We start from the raw sequence: 17,026 nt of genomic DNA, 5'->3' as shown, positions 1-17,026 counted from the left end.
CTTTGTCTGAAGAGTGGGCTCCGGGAATGGTTTTAGTTCTGGGTTAACAGAGCGTCCGGGGCCATAGTTTCAGGGGTTCCTCCAGTCCCTGTCAGACAATGAAGTCTGGTCTTTTTACATGAATTTGAGTTCTGCTCCACACTTTTCTCCTGCTCCATTTGGAACTCTATGTTGTGTTACCTGTCAGGGCGGTCATTGGTCATATCTGGGCACCATCTAGTTCTGGTCTCAGGCCTATGGAGTCTCTGGTTTATGTGGCCCTTTCTGTCTCTTGGGCTAATATTTTCCTTGTGTCTTTGGTGTTCTTCATTCTCCTTTGTTCCAAGTGGCTTGGGACCAATGGATGCATCTTAGATGGCCGCTTGCAAGCATTTAAGACCCCAGATGCCACGTTCCAAAGTGGGATGCAGAACAGTTTCTTCATAAACTTTGTTATGCCAATTAACCTAGATGTCCCCTGAAACTGTGGTCCCCAGGCCCGAGCCCCAGCTACTCTGTCCCTCAGATTGTTTGGATGTGTTCAGGAAACTTCTTAGCCTTTGCTTTGGTCCAGTTGTGCCAACTTCCCCTGTATTGTGTGTTGTCCTTCCCTTCACCAAACATGATCCTTGTCTACTATCTAGTTAGTGAACTCCTCTCCCCCTCCCTCCCCACCCTCATAACCATCAAAGAAGGCTTTATTCTGTGTTTAAACCTTTTCTTGAGTTCTTATTATAGTGGTCTTATACAATATTTGGGCTTTTGTGACTAACATTTTACTCAGCATAATGCGCTCTGTCATGGATTGAATTGTGTCCCCCCAGAAATGCGTGTATCAATTTGGCTGGGCCCTGATTCCCAGTATTCTGTGATTTTCCTATATGTTGTAAATCCTGCCTCTATGATGTTAATGAGGGAGGATGGGTGGCAGTTGAGTTACTAAGGCAGGACTCAATCTACAAGATTGGATTGTGTCCTGAGGCAATCTCTTGAGATATAAAAGAGAGAAGTGAGCAGAGAGATAGGGGAACCTCATACTACCAAGAAAGCAGTGCCAGGAGCAGAGCATGTCCTTTGGACCTGGGGTCCCTGCGCAGAGAAGCTCCTAGTCTGGGGAAACACTGATGAGAAGAAGGCCGACAGAGAGAGAAAGCCTTCCCCTAGAGCTGATGCCCTGAATTTGGACTTATAGCCTACTTTACTGTGAGGAAATAAACTTCTCTTCATTAAAGCCATCCACTTGTGGTGTTTCTTTTATAGCAGCACTAGATGACTAAGACACCCTCCAAATTCTTCCATGTTGTGAGATGTTTCGCAGATTCATCATTGTTCTTTATCATTGCATAGTATTCCACTGTGTGTATATACCATAATTTGTTTATCCATTCGTCTGTTGATCTAGGAAACACCTAGGTTGTTTCCACCTTTTTGCTATCGTAAACAATGCTGCGATGAATATGGGTATGCATATGTCTATTTGTGTGACACCTCTTATTTCTCTAAGATATATTATTCTGAGGAGTGGGATTGCTGGATCGTATGGTACTTCTATTTCTAGCTTTTTAAGGAATCGCCAAATCATTTTCCAAAGTGGTTGTACCATTTTACATTCCCACTAGCAGTGCATAAGTGTTCCAGTCTCTCCACAACCTCTCTAACATTTATTAGTTTGTGTTTTTTGGGCTACTGCCAGCCTTCTTGGGGTGAGATGGAATCTCATTGTAGTTTTGATATGCATTTCTCTAATGGCTAAATGATCGTGAGGATTTCCTCATGGGTCTGCTAGCTGCCTGAATCTCTTTTTTGGTGAAGTGTCTGTTCATATCATTTGCCCATTTTTTAATTGGGTTATTTGTCTTTTTGTTGTTGAGATATTTCAGTATCTTGTGGATTTTAGAGATTAGACCCTTATTGGATATGTCATAGCCAAAAATTTTTTTTCCCAGTCTGTAGGTTTTCTTTTTACTGTTTTGATAAAGTCTTATGATGGGCATTAATGTGTAATTTTTAGGAGCTCCCAGTTATCTAGTTTCTCTTCTGGTGTTTGTGCATTGTTAGTTATGGTTTGTATACTGTTTATGCCATGTGTTAGGGCTCCTAGTGTTGTCTTCTATTTTTTCTTCTATGATCTTTCTCATTTTAGATTTTATGTTTTCATCTTTGATCCATTTTGAGTTAGTTTTTGTTCATGGTGTGAGGTATGCGTCTTGTTTCATTTTTTTTTGCACATGGATATCCAGTTATGCCAGCACTATTTGTTAAAGAGACTGTCTTTTCCCCATTTAACAAACTTTGGGCCTTTGTCAAATATCAGCTGCTCATAGGTGGAGGAATTTACGTCTGGGTTCTCAATTCTGTTCTATTGGTCTATGTATCTGTTGTACCAGTTCCAGGCTGTTTTGACTACTATGGCAGTATAGTAAGTTCTAAAATCATGTAGTGTGAGGCCTCCCACTTTGTTCTTCTTCAGTAATGCTTTAGTTATCCTGGGCCTCTTCCCTTTCCATATGAAGTTGGTGATTTGTTTCTCCATCTCATTAAAAAATGTTGTTGGAATTTGGATAGGGATTGCATTGTATCTGTAGATCACTTTGGGTAGAATTGACATTTTCACAATGTTGAGTCTTCCTATCCATGAGCAAGTTATGTTTTTCTACTTATGTAGATCTCTTTTGGTTTCTTGCAGTAGTGTCTTGTAGTTTTGTTTGTGTAGGTCTTTCACTTCTCTGGTTAGGTTTATTCCCAAGTACTTAATCTTTCTGGGGGCTATCATAAATGCTATTGATTTGGTGATTTCCTTTTCAAAGCTCTATTTGTTGGTGTAGAGGAATCCAACCGATTTTTCGTGTTTATCTTATATCCTGATACTTTCCCGAAATCTTCTATTAGTTCCAGTAGTTTTCTTGTGAATTCTTTGGGGTTTTCTGTGTATAAGATCTTATCATCTGCGAATAGGGATACTTTTACTTCTTCCTTACCAATTTGAATGCCCTTAATTTCTTTTTCTTGCTTAATTGCTCTGGCTAGGACCTCCAGCACAATGTTGAATAAGAGTGGTGATAAAGGGCATCCTTGTCTGGTTCCCGTTCTCAAAGTGAATGCTCTCAGACTCTCTCCCTTTAGAATGATGTTGGCTGTTGGCTTTGTATAAATGCCCTGTATTATGTCAAGGAATTTCCCTTCTATTCCTATTTTGCTGAGAGTTTTTATCATGAATGGGTGTTAGATTTTGTCAAATGCCTTTTCTGCATCAATTGATAAGATCATGTGGTTCTTATCTTTTGTTTTATTTATGTGATGGATTACTTTGATTGTTTTTCTAATGTTGAACCATCCCTGCCATACCTGGTATGAATCCCACTTGGTCATGATGATTTATTTTTTTGATATATTGTTGAATTCTATGGGCTAGAATTTTGTTGCAGATTTTTGCATCTATGTTCATGAGGGATACTGGTTTGTAATTTTCTTTTTTTGTGGTATCTTTACCTGGCTTTCGTATCAGGGTTATGCTGGCTTCATAGAATGAACTTGAGGGTATTCCTTCCTTTTCTATACTCTGAAATACCTTCAGTGATATTGGTGTTAACTCTTCCCTGAAAGTTTGGTAGAATTCTCCAGTGAAGCCATCAGGGCCAGAGGTTTATCTTGTTGGGAGTTTTTTTAATTACCTCTTCAATCTCTTCTTTTCTTATGGGTTTATTTAGTTTTTCTACCTCGGTTTGTGTTAGTTTTGGTAGGTAGTATGTTTCTAGAAATTTGTCCATTACCTTTAGGTTTTCAAATTTGTGGTAAAACACATACAAGAGCCGAATTTGAAGGAGGAAATGGAGAACCAAGAAAATAACAGCAGTCAAGGCAATTTCAGGATACTCAGCAACTACTGTGTTTAGGTTGGTTCCCTACGTTCAAATTTAGCATCTCCTATTTTTACATTTCAGTGTAATATGTCAGACACACTAATCCTATTGCATGCTATTAGAATTATAATTAATAAGCCCATATTATAGACAAGATATTGAGGCTTAGCAAGATTTAAATGAATTTAAATGATTTTTTAATGGCCAGAAAATAAATATAAATAGATGCAACTTAACCTAAATGTATTATAAACTCTTGGGCTTTGTTCCCTGTTTACCACACAGTGAAAAGCAGGGAGTGTAGAGAAATTAGTTCAAAAAATTAAAACCTTGAAATTCAAAATACTTTTTGTTTGTGGCTTAACGTTATTGTTGTTGTTAGGTGCCGTCCAGTCGGCTCTGACTCCTAGTGACCCAGTATACAACAGAACAAAACACTGCCCGGTCCTGTGCCATCCTCACAGTTGTTGTTATGCATGAGGCTGTTGTTGCAACCACTGTGTCGGTCCATCTCATTGCGAGTCTTCCCCTTTTTCACTGACCCTGTACTTTACCAAGCATGATGTCCTTCTCCAGGGATGGATCCCTCCTGATAACATGTCCAAAGTATGTGAGATGTAGTCTCACCATCCTTGCTTCTAAGGAGCATTCTGGTTGTCCTTCTTCCAAGACAGATTTGTTTGTTCTTTCGGCAGTTCATGGTATATTCAAAATTCTTCGTGAACACCTGAATTGAAAGGTGTCAGTTCTTCTTTGGTCTTCCTTATCATTGTCTACTTTCGCATGCATGAGGCAATTGAAAACACCTTGGCTTGGGTCAGGCATACCTTAGTCTTTAAGGTGATATCTTTGCTTTTTAACATTTTAAAGAGGTCTTTTGTAGCAGATTTGCCCAAGGCAATATGTCATTTGATTTCTTGACTGCTGCTACCATGGGTGTTGATTGTGGATCCAAGTAAAATGAAATCCTTGCCACCTTCAATCTTTTCTCCGTTTATCATGATGTTGCTTATTGGTCCAGATGTGAGGATTTTTGTTTTCTTTATGTTGAGGTGTAATCCACAGTGAAGGCTGTGGTCGTTGATCTTCATCAGTAAGTGCTTCAAGTCCTCTTCACTTTCAGCAAGCCAGCTTGTGTCAGCATGACAAAGGTTGTTAATGAGTCTTCCTGGAATCCTGATGCCCCAATCTTCTTCATATAGTCCAGTTTCTCAGATTATTTGCTCAGCATACAGATTGAATAGGTGTGGTGAAAGGATACAACCCTGATGCACACTTCTTCTGACTTTAAACCACGCAGTATCCCCTTGTTCTGTTTGTAACAACTGCCTCTTGATCTATGTGCAGGTTCCTCATGAGCACAATGAGGCGTTCTGGAATTCCCGTTCTTTGCAATGTTACCCATAGTTTGTTATGATCCACACAGTTGAATGCCTTTGCATAGTTAGGTAAAAACAGGTAAATATCTTCCTGGTATGCTCTGCTTTCAGACAGGATCCATCTGACATCAGGTATGATATCCCTGGTTCCGAATCTTCTTCTAAATCCGGCTTGGATTTCTGGCAGTTCCCTGTCAATGTACTGCTGCAGCCGCTTTTGAATGATCTTCAGCAAAATTTTACCGCGTGTGATATTAATGATATTGTTCGATAATTTCCACATTCAGTTGGATCACCTTTCTTGGGAATAGGCATAAATGTAGATCTCTTCCAGCTGGTTGACCAGGTAGCTGTCTTCCAAATTTCATGGCATAGATGAGTGAGTACTTCCAGGGCTGCATCCATTTGTTGAAACATCTCAACTGATATTTTGTCAATTCCTGGAGGCTTGTTTTTTGCCAATCCTTCAGTGCAGCTTGGTCTTCTTCCTTTAGTACCATCGGTTCCTGATCATATGCTACCTCCTGAAATGGCTGAACATCTACCAATTCTTTTTGGTATAGTGACTCTGTCTATTCCTTCCATCTTTTGATGCTTCCTGCATCGTTTAATATTTTCCTCATCGAATCCTTCAATACTGTGATTCAAGGCTTGAATATTTTCTTCAGTTCTTTCAGCTTGAGAAATGCCAAGCATAGTCTTCCTTTTTGGTTTTCTATCTCCAGGTCTTTGCACATGTCATTATAATACTTTTCTTAGTCTTCTCGAGCCGCCCCTTGAAATCTTCTGATCAGGTCTTTTACTTCATCATTTCTTCCTTTCGCTTTAGCTACTCGACGTTCAAGAGCAAGTCTCCTGTGACATCCATTTTGGTCTTTTCTTTCTTTCCTGTCTTTTTAATGACTGCTTACTTTCTTCACGTATGATGTCCTTGATGTCATTCCACAACTCATCTGGTCTTCCGTCATTAGTGTTCAATGCGTCAAACCTATTGTTGAGATGGTTTCTAAATTCAGGCAGGATATACTCAAAGTTTTACTTTGGCTCTCATGGACTTGCTGTAATTTTCTTCAGTTTCAACTTGAATTTGCATATGAGCAATTGATGATTGTTCCACACTCGGCCCCTGGCCTTGTTCTGACTGATGATATTGAGCTTTTCCATCGTACCTTCCCACAGATGTAGTCAATTTGATTCCTGTGTATTCCATCTGGTGAGGTCCACTTGTATAGTCGCTGTTTATGTTGTTGAAAAAAGGTATTTGCAATGAAGAAGTCGTTCGTCTTGCAAAATTCTATCATGCGATGCGCGGCATCTTTTCTATCACCAAGGCCGTATTTTCCAACTACTGATCCTTCTCCTTTGTTTCCAACTTTCGCATTCCAATCACCAGTAATTATCAATGCATCCTGATTGCCTGTTCCGTCAATTTCAGACTGCAGAAGTTGGTGAAAATCTTCAATTTCTTCATATTTGGCATTAGTGGTTGGTGCGTAAATTTGAATAACAGTCGTATTAACTGGTCAGATATTATCCTATTACTGACACTGTTGAACTTTGGGATACATCTTGAAATTTTTTTTTGACGATGAATGCAGTGCCATTCCTCTTCAAGTTGTCATTCTGAGCATAGTAGACCATATGATTGTCTGGTTCAAAATGGCCAATACCAGGCCATTTCAGCTCAATAATGACTAGGATATCAATGTTTATGCGTTCCATTTCGTTTTTGATGATTTCCAATTTTCCGAGATTCATGCTTCGTACATTCCAAGTTCCGACTATTAATGGATGTTTGCAGCTGTTTCTTCTCATTTTGCGTCATGCCACATCAGCAAATGAAAGTCTCGAAAGCTTGACTCCATCCACATCATTAAGATCGACTCTACTTTGAGGAGGCAGCTCTTCCCCAGTCGTATTTTGAGTGCGTTCTAACCTGAGGGGCTCATCTTCTGGCACTATATCAGATAGTGTTCCGCTGCTATTCATAAGGTTATCACTAGCTAATTCTTTTCAGAAATAGACTGCCAGTTCCTTCTTCCTAGTCTGTCTTAGTCTGGAGGCTCAGCTGAAACCTGTTTGCCATGGGTGACCCTGCTGATATTTAAATACCGGTTGCATAGCTTCCAGCATCACAGCAACACAAAAGCCCCCAAAGTACAACAAACTGACAGATGGGTGGGGGTTGTGGCTTATAGCACCAAGTAAATACTTCACTTTAGTTTTTTGCACTTTTCCATCCTAAAATTAAAGCTCTGTCATCCTTGTATTTTTACCCAAATATCTCTGTCTTTGTAGATTTAAATATATTTTTCTAAAACTTACTTAGCTAATACTTTAGTTACCCAAGTTTATCAAAGTCTAAACCAATTTCCATTTTACAAAGACAGTAGTAAAAACAGATTTAGCATACCAAATCACTTGAATTAACAGAATAAATACCTTGGATTTTCCCATTTTGTAGATGGAGTTTATTTACCAGCAAACTGTTTTATACTTTATTTGGGTCTGTTTCTAGGACTGCATAAATTTCTTACCACACAAGAAGACCTAGAATTCCATTTACCAATATAGGTGACTAGACTTTGGACCACAAATGATCCTAGAGTTTCCTCTATATTAATGCAAAGACAGAAGATTTGGATCCTGGTATTTGTAAAGGACTCTTTTTTGTGATTTTTTAAAAATATATTTTTAGTGGAAGTTTACACAGCACATCAGGATCTTATTTAACAATTTTTTTTACATATTGTTTAATGACATTGGTTACATTTTTCACAATTTATCAGCATTCTCATTATTTCCATTTTGATTGTTCTGTTTTTATTAATCTAGTGTCTCTGCCCCCCCTTACCTTCTCATCTTTGGTCTAGAGTAAATGTTTACTGTTTGGTTTCATTTAGATGGTTACTTAGAGGAGCACAGTACTCATGGGTGATGTTATTTATTTTATGAGCCAATCTGTCATTTGGCTGAAAGGTGACCCCCGGGAGTGGTTTGAGTTCCAAGTTTAAAAGGTATCCCATGGCAATAGTCTTGAGGGTTCTTCTAATCTCTACTGATCCAGTAAATCTGGCCTGTAAAGAAGCCTTTTTAATAGTGTGATCCGTACCCATTCCCACCAGTTCCAGAGGAATGACACTGTATGGTTTTCTTATGCAACAAAGCTCTAAAACAATAGCTACCTCATGAAAGCAAATGCTGGAATCCAACTTACTGTGCTTTGGATTTCACTGACAATATCAGACATTTATTTTCTAGACCTTAATTTATCAATGGAACCTTAAAGGAACTTTCATTTCACCTTACATTTTTACCAGTTCTAAGCCTAGTAACCCCAGCTTTGACAGCTTGATTCAATATAGGCCATCGTCCTCATTTTAACTGTCAAATATTTGGTGTTCATTCAGTGTTCATGTGTCCATGACTCAGTGGCAGAAGCTAGAGTATGAAAATACTGGGATTTCCTTGGTTTTCACGTATGTGGCAGGTCATTGATACCTTCTGGCATCAACTGAAACTTTTAAGTGAGCTAAAGGACTTTTGTTGAAGGTGGAGAGAATTAGGAGAAGATTTTGAAATTAATTTCCAAATCAAATTTGAGAGCACCTTATGGTAAATGGTAGGATATAGCATCCCTCTTTGCACAATATTCTGTAACAGAGATCTCCATATGTATCCATTCCTTTTATATTTTTAACTTTTTATAAGTATTTTAGCTTTAATACCAAATATTATCACAAGGTATATCTCCTCTTCAAATAGGCAGCATACTGTTCTGTCCAAAAGTAGCCAAACATTAATGCTGTAATTTAATAAACTTTCCAGTAGGGGTCTCTGAACTTCATGTTTTATAATATGAGCATTTTAAACAATAAAATTAAACCTGATCATTTACATGACAGAAATCTACTCTTTTGAACTTTGTAAATATGGAATCTTTTCTGATGAGCATGTTTTCCTATGATTAGATTTTAGGATAACTTATATATATAGGAAACCCTGGTGGCATAGTGGTTAAGAGCTACAGCTGTTAACCAAAAGGTCAGCAGTTTGAATCCACCAGGCACTTCTTGGAAACTCTATGGGGCAGTTCTACTCTGTCCCATAGGGTCACTATGAGTCGGAATTGACTCAATAGCAATAGGTTTGGTTTTTGTTTGTTTTCTTTTTTTGTGTATGTGTGTATGTGTGTGTGTATATATATATATGAATAAACTCTGCTTCAGAGTCCCTGGTTGGCACAAATAGTTAAGCAGTTGGCTACTAACCAAAAGGTTGGCAGTTCGAACCCATCCAGAGGTACCTCAGAAGAAAGACCTGGCGGTCTGCTTCCAAAAAATCAGTCATGAAAACCCTATGGAGCACAGTTCCGCTGTGCAACACATGAGGTCTCCATGAATTGGGGGCCAACTCGACAGCAGCTAACAACAACAACCAAATAAAAGCCTGATTACCATTGGTTTTGCACTGTAAAAAGAAATAAAGAAAAGCATATATACATGAAAACATGAAAAACAAAAAGCAACTACCAACTTTTTACTGTGTCAACAGCATTACAGTCATCAAAGTAATTTGGCATTCTTTATATGCAGCCTAAATCATTAATTAAATCAAGCAGCTATTTGTATGACTTGATTATAAAGAATATTAATGATTGAACTGCAAGGCTAGACAACAAACACATTTCTTTGTGCAAAAGCAGCATATTAGAGTGAAATAAATACAAATTTCTATATTTTGTGTTACCAGCAATGAAATCTACATTGCTCCTTCAGGAGTACAAAAGGAACGAATTCAGGTATGGTAAAGGGATACTTCTTAAACCTAAATGTCATTTCTTCTTTACTTAACTCTTGTTTTATGAAATGGAATTAATTTTAAAATATAATTAAAAGAAAATGTTGGGTTTGAAGGTTGATTATATTGTGATAATTTAAATAACTAATCGATGAGCACTTACTGAGTAACTGTATTTTGTTTTCTTTTTTTAGGTGATAAGTATTCTCCATGCAACCAGAATATATTTTGCAATCTCATTATACCTGTAGAGGGCAAAAGAGAGTAGTTTATTTTTAGTTGTAATAATAAGTGATTGTAACTTTGCAGAATTATAGCGCCAGCTAGTGGGGTAATCGGAGCCCTGGTGGCGCAGTGGTTGAGGGTTCGGCTGTCAACCAAAAGGTGGGCAGTTCAAATCCACCAGCTGCTCCTTGGAAACCCTGTGGGGCAGTCTACTCTGTCCTATAGGGTCACTATGAGTCAGAATCGACTCAACGGCAATGGGTTTTTTAATTGGTTTTAGACCATCAAACTGATGGTCTCAAATGGACCTAAATATCAAGTGCAGCTTCTTACCAGTCTAAACTATGGCTGACTCTTATTTAATAATAGCAAAGCTATTCTAATTTAAAGTTATGAAACTTTATTTCAAAGTTTTGAGAAGACCCATTCTGTATTAATGCTGTAATAATGACCCAATCTAGTTAGAAAAATAAACATACAATTAACTTGTATCTAAAGCAAGAAAAGCCGCTTCATTAATGAAACATTTATATTAGTTTCCGTAATAAATCCTGGTAATGAAAGTTAAAAGCAACAAATATACATGCATTACTAAGAAAAAAATCTGTAGATCTACATAATTCCTTAGTATGTTAAGAATAATATGCCTTACTGAGATTAGTCTTTCTGGGTACGGTTAAACTTAAATTTCTGAAAGGTTAAGAAAATTTTACTCTATGCTTTTTCTTTAATTTTATGAAATGTGAAGAAATAGTTTTAACACCCCCATTTGAGAATGCTAGTTTCTTCATATTCTCTCTCTGACATAGTGTTGCAAAATTAGTGGGCAGAGTTAAGAAGCTAAATTGATGAAATGACAGCAATACCATTGCATACATGTTAATTTTCCATATCAATTTTTTCTCCAAGCTCTAAGGGAAGGTATTTTTAACTCTTAAGATTATTTTTATTAGTAGAAAACTTTTTTTAAATTCCTCCTCAAAATGATTAAAATGTTTTGAGAGAGAAACTATAATTATATGAATATTTCAAATGTGAGTTAAACATATCTACATATATATTAGCACTCTGTATGTATGTATATGTATAAGATATGTATACAAGAAAGGGGGGCATTTCTAATTGGTATTGTGTAAGCCTTCTTTTATTCCTTTTCTCCCTGTATAAATAGCCTGAAGACATGTTTGTTTGTGACATAAATGAACAGGACATAAGTGGACCTCCACCATATAAGAAGCTAAAAAAAAGCCAGTGCACTCCTCTTTTCATGAACGCTTACACAATGAGAGGTATGCAGAAAATGTGTTCAACGTGAAGAGTATTTGCTAAGTAGGCTCCCCTAAATAATAGTAATTACTATTTTAGCTAACATTTATTGAATGTCTACAATATGCAAGAACTTTAAACATGTTAACTCATTCAGTTTTCACATCAATCCTTTGAGGAAGGTCCATTATTATTCCTTTTTACATATGAGAGAACAAGGCTCTGGGAAGTCAAATAACTTTCCCAAATTAAACAGCTAATGAGTATCGGAGCCAGAATTCCAACCCGGTCAGTCTGACTCCACTCTGACTGGATTATCAAATTGACTATAATTATCTCAAATCCCAGCTCCTAGGTTAAAAGATATTTTTTGAGCATGTGTAAAGTATTGTGCATTGTCCTCATGCTGGATAAATTTGATGTTTTTATTACCTTCCAATTCCTCTATTAGTATTTCCCACCTCCTACTGATCTTCCTAAGGAGCCCTGGTAGGGCAGTGGTTAAGTGCTTGGCTGCTAACCAAAAGGTCAGTGGTTCGAACCTGCCAGGTGCTTTGCAGGAGGAAAGACCTGACAATCTGCTCCTGTAAAGATTTCAGCCGAGGAAACCCTATGGGGCGGTTCTACTCGGTCCTATAGCGTCATTGTGAGTTGGAATCAACTCAACTGCACACAAGCACAACAGCACTGATGGACCCCCTACCCTTCTCCCCACCATGCCAGGAAAAATAAGTCTATCACCTTATGTATATATATACATACACATATGTATGTATAACTTTAAAAGGTATAATGTAGCCTTCATTGAGCACATGACTTTATTCTTCCTCCTTCAGGAGCTGGCGCAGTGATTCACACTCACTCTAAAGCTGCTGTCATGGCCACCCTTCTCTTTCCAGGACAGGAGTTTAAAATTACACATCAGGAAATGATAAAAGGAATAAGGAAATGCACCTCAGGAGGGTATTATAGGTATTTATTTTTTTATTTTCCTTCAAGAATTCACAGAAGTATTTTTCATTCTTTTGATAAATAAGATACTGATCTTTTTATTGATTTAATGAGATGTTGTGAGTCCTGTGTTAAAGAATATGTCACTTAATATAATGCTTCCAAATCCATTCTCGGTGACACCAAATCAGATGGCCCCCCTCCTCCCTTCCTGCTGACATAGTAAACTATTAGCAACATGAATAACGAAATGTTTGTCACAGTAAAATGAAAAAACCTTGGCTGGGATTTCTACAGAGATGGAAAGATGATGTTTCTTTATTGACGCACCCAAAGAGCAAGGTCTCCCTACCCTCACTTTTCTTCAGAAAGTTTCTCCCTGACTAGCAGTGGCTAAGCTCTTGGCTGCTAACTGAAAGATCAGCAGTTCGAACCCACCCAGCAGCCCTGTGGGAGAAAGACCTGGCAATCTGCTCCTGTAAAGATTACACTCTAGAAAACCCTACGGGGCAGTTCTACTCTGTCACATGGGGTCATTATGAGTCAAAATTGACTCTATGGCACCTAACAACAACAAATTTTGATTTAATTAAGTATTTGTGGAAATGTTTTCATGTTTATAAAAGTTTTATAACTATTTTAATTAACTAGATCTCTAGATTTTTATAATTTTTCAGTTTGAAAGGTGGCATAGCTAGTATAGAACAGGGTGACCTGCTAGATAAGTTCAGATAAATCTACCAACCCACAAAAGTGTGGTTAATTATAATCTGGAATTTAGTGATATGAGGAAACATGTTCTTAGTACTCATGTACAAGCTAAGCATTGCATTAGAACTTAGCATACTTATTCCTGAGCCCTCACCCTCGTTAATCTCCTAAAGGGCCTGGAAACTTCTTCCTTCCCTGGTTCAGAGAGAAAGGGTGCCAGTTTTTCTTACAGTGTTCTTACAGCAATGCTATATTGTTACTGCATGTAATAGAACGTACATGTTTTAACTAGTGTGCTGATAAATTGATTTGATTTCAGTTAATATTTATTGTGTACCTAAAGCATTCCTCAGTACTGTGAAATACCTAATTACAAAAGTTAAATACTTAAATTGTAAAAACGGAACGTAGTAAATGAAGTATAGCCCCATAGTGCCATTTACATATCTGGGTCTTGAAGGAGAGGCAGTATATGTGCTATCAGTGTCATAAGGCATTTGATGGCTTTGGTGAAGAAATAAAATTGGTCAGAAGAAAGTAGAAAAGGGTAGGTAGAGGAATAGAGCATAAGAGAGAGCCTTTGGAATTTTGCGACATAAATGACATAAATGAAAAGATGCCCTTTGTTTTGCATCATAACATACACATTTTACGTATTATTTTGAATGTTTCAGAATTTAAAGAATAAAAAAAATTTTAAGATGTCCTTTCCAGTTCCATTTGAACCTGGCTGGGAAATGAGTAGCAGCTCGTTATCACAGTGATATTCTATAAAAATTAATTGAGAATCCTAAGATTTCAGGCAAAAGAAGGGGCAACGAAGATTGGATGAGACAAGATGAAGAAAACTCTAAAAGATGGAGTTTTGATCTTCCCTACTCTATTGCAAAAACGTCCATCTGGAAAAAAAAATTCTAATAGTTAATTCTTACCAGGAGGAGGTTAATATGTCTAAATATAATTGTCCTTCCTATTGGAAGCAATCTATTTTGTAAGCAGTACAGCCAAGAATGCTCCTTAGAAGCGAGGATGGCGAGACTTCATCTCAAGTACTTTGGACATGTTATCAGGAGGTACCAGTCCCTGGAGAAGGACATCATGCTTGGTAAAGTCGAGGGTCAGCGAAAAAGAGGAAGATCCTCAATGAGATGGATTGACACAGTGGCTGCAACAATGGGCTCAAGCATAACGATTGTGAGGATGGCGCAGGACCGAGCAGTGTTTCATTCTGTTGTACATAGGGTTGCTATGAGTCAGAACTGACTTGATGGCACCTAACAACAACATTGGAAACAACAGGCCTATATTAGAGTGAAAAGAACGTGTTTGAGGGTCAAAAGACTATCTTGGCTCTGCTCTTCATTTAACTTCTCAGGATCAGTCTCCTATCTATAAAATGGGGGCAGTGGGTTGAATTTGCTTCCGGTCTTACATTGCTGTGGAATTCTTTTGCATCTGAAATTGTTTCTGACTATTTGGTGTATGCTAGAGGAAAACATAAGTTGTGGTTCTTCTTGTCAACATTAGGAAAGATTTGGGGACAGGAGTTCATCCATAGTGAAGAAGCAAATGTTACATTTTCAGTGCAAGAGAAATTCATGTAAAAAGGAAAACATTTCTGACTTTTGATTGGTAACATCTTACATATGACAGATAGTTAATTTTATCAGTAACTAAGTTATTTGCTTGAATCTTATTACATGAAAAAGAACAGCATATTATTTCTGAAAATATTGTCATACCTTTAATAGTTATTTCCAGAAAGTTCTTGCATCCCGGTGCCACAAATCACATTGCATTTATTGGTTTGTCTATCTGAGGCATTTTGGGGTTTTGTAGAGATGAAATAAAATGATTTTGTATTGTTGGGAAATTCCTAATTAATAGTTTAATTATTAATCTTTTCTACACTTCTGATTCTGAGATTTATCATTTCCCATCTCCCGTTAAAAATATTATAATTGTCTCTGCTTTAAAGAAATACTTGTATGATCTTGATAATTTCTTTGTTGGGTTTTGGTATACTGTACAAATTTCTGCCACTTAGGATTAGAACAATGCCTGCCAAATTCTTAAGGCGTCTTTTGGTACAAATATTTATGCAAGATACACAGAATAACATGCAACATCTTGTTCATAATTTGGAGTGGCTTTCGGACATAAAGAGAATGTCTAACTGGTTACTTGAAAAAATGATAAATCTTGTATATGAATACATTTATTTGTTTTAATGGGGAAAAAATGGCCTGTTTTGTCTTACAGATATGATGATATGTTAGTAGTGCCCATTATCGAGAATACGCCTGAGGAGAAAGACCTCAAAGAACGAATGGCTCATGCAATGAATGAATACCCGGACTCCTGTGCAGTGCTAGTCAGACGTCATGGAGTATATGTATGGGGAGAAACATGGCAGAAGGCCAAAACCATGTAAGTGTAAATCAAAGAACAAGTCACCACACTCTTAATATGAAAGACAACAAAGTAAGTTTTATGATTTAAAATGAAGTGTGAATTTTTTTGTTATTGCTAAATTGGTTTAATTTTAAATAGTTTATTATTATTTCTAGATATTTTTATTATGTGCTCATTCACTCAGAAATATTTATCGGATGAACTATTATTTAGCATGGCCCTCTGTACTTTGTTACAAAAAGGAAAGAGGCACAGATCCTGTTCTCAAAATTTAAGGCTGGTAGGGAGAATAAAGCTAACTCAAGTAATATAATAATTCGCTACATTTATTTCAAAAAGTGGAACATCGTAAAAAATGTAAGTTTATGTATACAGTTTATTTTAAACTCTCTTTTATTTCCTGAGAAGTATATAATATGGTTGCATGATTCAGTATGAATCATTTCCATGTTTTAATGTCAGGGGCAAAATGAGAAACATTTGATCTACAGTTGAGAAAAAAATGTACTAGGAACCAGGCAGGGTTAACTTGATGGAGAGGAGAAATAAATTATTTAGGATTGGCTAACTCTGTTTCCCTGAATACCTTCCATTCTGTTTGCTTTTTCTTTTATAGGTGTGAATGCTATGACTATTTGTTTGATATTGCTTTATCAATGAAAAAAGTAGGACTGGATCCTACACAGCTTCCAGTTGGAGAAAATGGAATTGCGTAAACCAATACGAAGTTTAATTATATACAGAGATAAGGCGAAACTTATTACTGAAATGAAACTCGACTGTTTTTTAAAACGAATTGAAAATTTCCTTGAAGCATACTATGCTATTAATTTGTCACTAAGTACCACAGGGAGACCCTGGTGGCATAGTGGTTGAGTGCTACGGCTGCTAACCAAAGGTCGGTAGTTTGAATCCACCAGGCGCTCCTCAGAAACTCTATGGGGCAGTTCTACTCTGCCCTATAGGGTCGCTATGAGTCAGAATCGGCTCAACAGCAAGAGGTTTGGTTTTTTTTTGTTGTTGTTGTTGTTTTTGATGAAGTACTACAGATGAGCACACTTAATCTTTTCTGATACTGAATGGTATTTGCTTATATTGTTGTAATTTTAAATTACAGTGCAGTGGAATAAAAATTTTATAATCAAGATTTTTTGTTTATTTTAAAATTCTTAACAGCAAAATATTTGCCATTATTTTGATCTCTTTCTTATATACACTCTTAGAATTCCTCTTTATCTTTAAAGTAAAGCTGCTAGTGATAATAGAACTCATTGGGGAATTTCCACTTAATTATGTAATGAGCATTTCTTGTTTTAATATTGGTATCATAAAATTTATGTGAAAAATTAAGGCCAAACCTATCCCTCAGTGTTAATATCAAAACGATTTTAAAGATTTCTTTTATAGTATATATAGGACGGTCATTTCATGTTGGGATTG

General features: G+C 37.0%; 1 protein-coding gene across 3 annotated transcripts in view; it reads left to right on the top strand.

Moving 5' to 3' along the window:
* Positions 1 to 16,550, top strand: part of APIP (APAF1 interacting protein) — a 46,648-nt gene extending 30,098 nt beyond the window's left edge. For 2 of the 3 annotated variants that reach the window (XM_023738283.1, XM_023738288.1), the window contains 5 exons: positions 9,971 to 10,019; positions 11,415 to 11,532; positions 12,346 to 12,481; positions 15,434 to 15,601; positions 16,203 to 16,549. In XM_023738283.1, coding sequence (XP_023594051.1) covers positions 9,971 to 10,019; positions 11,415 to 11,532; positions 12,346 to 12,481; positions 15,434 to 15,601; positions 16,203 to 16,302 — 571 coding nt within the window. In that variant the 3' untranslated portion in view covers positions 16,303 to 16,549. Of the gene's footprint in view, positions 1 to 9,970; positions 10,020 to 11,414; positions 11,533 to 12,345; positions 12,482 to 15,433; positions 15,602 to 16,202 lie in introns of all 3 variants that reach the window. The other variant, XM_023738282.1, reaches the window with a different exon arrangement.
* Positions 16,551 to 17,026: the final 476 nt, after the last annotated feature.

Source organism: Trichechus manatus, unplaced genomic scaffold, assembly GCF_000243295.1.
Source record: "Trichechus manatus latirostris isolate Lorelei unplaced genomic scaffold, TriManLat1.0 scaffold00006, whole genome shotgun sequence".
Classification (NCBI taxonomy): Eukaryota; Metazoa; Chordata; class Mammalia; order Sirenia; family Trichechidae; genus Trichechus; species Trichechus manatus.
The sequence above is the reverse complement of the archived record's forward strand: the minus strand, read 5'-3'. Positions and strand labels throughout refer to the sequence as shown.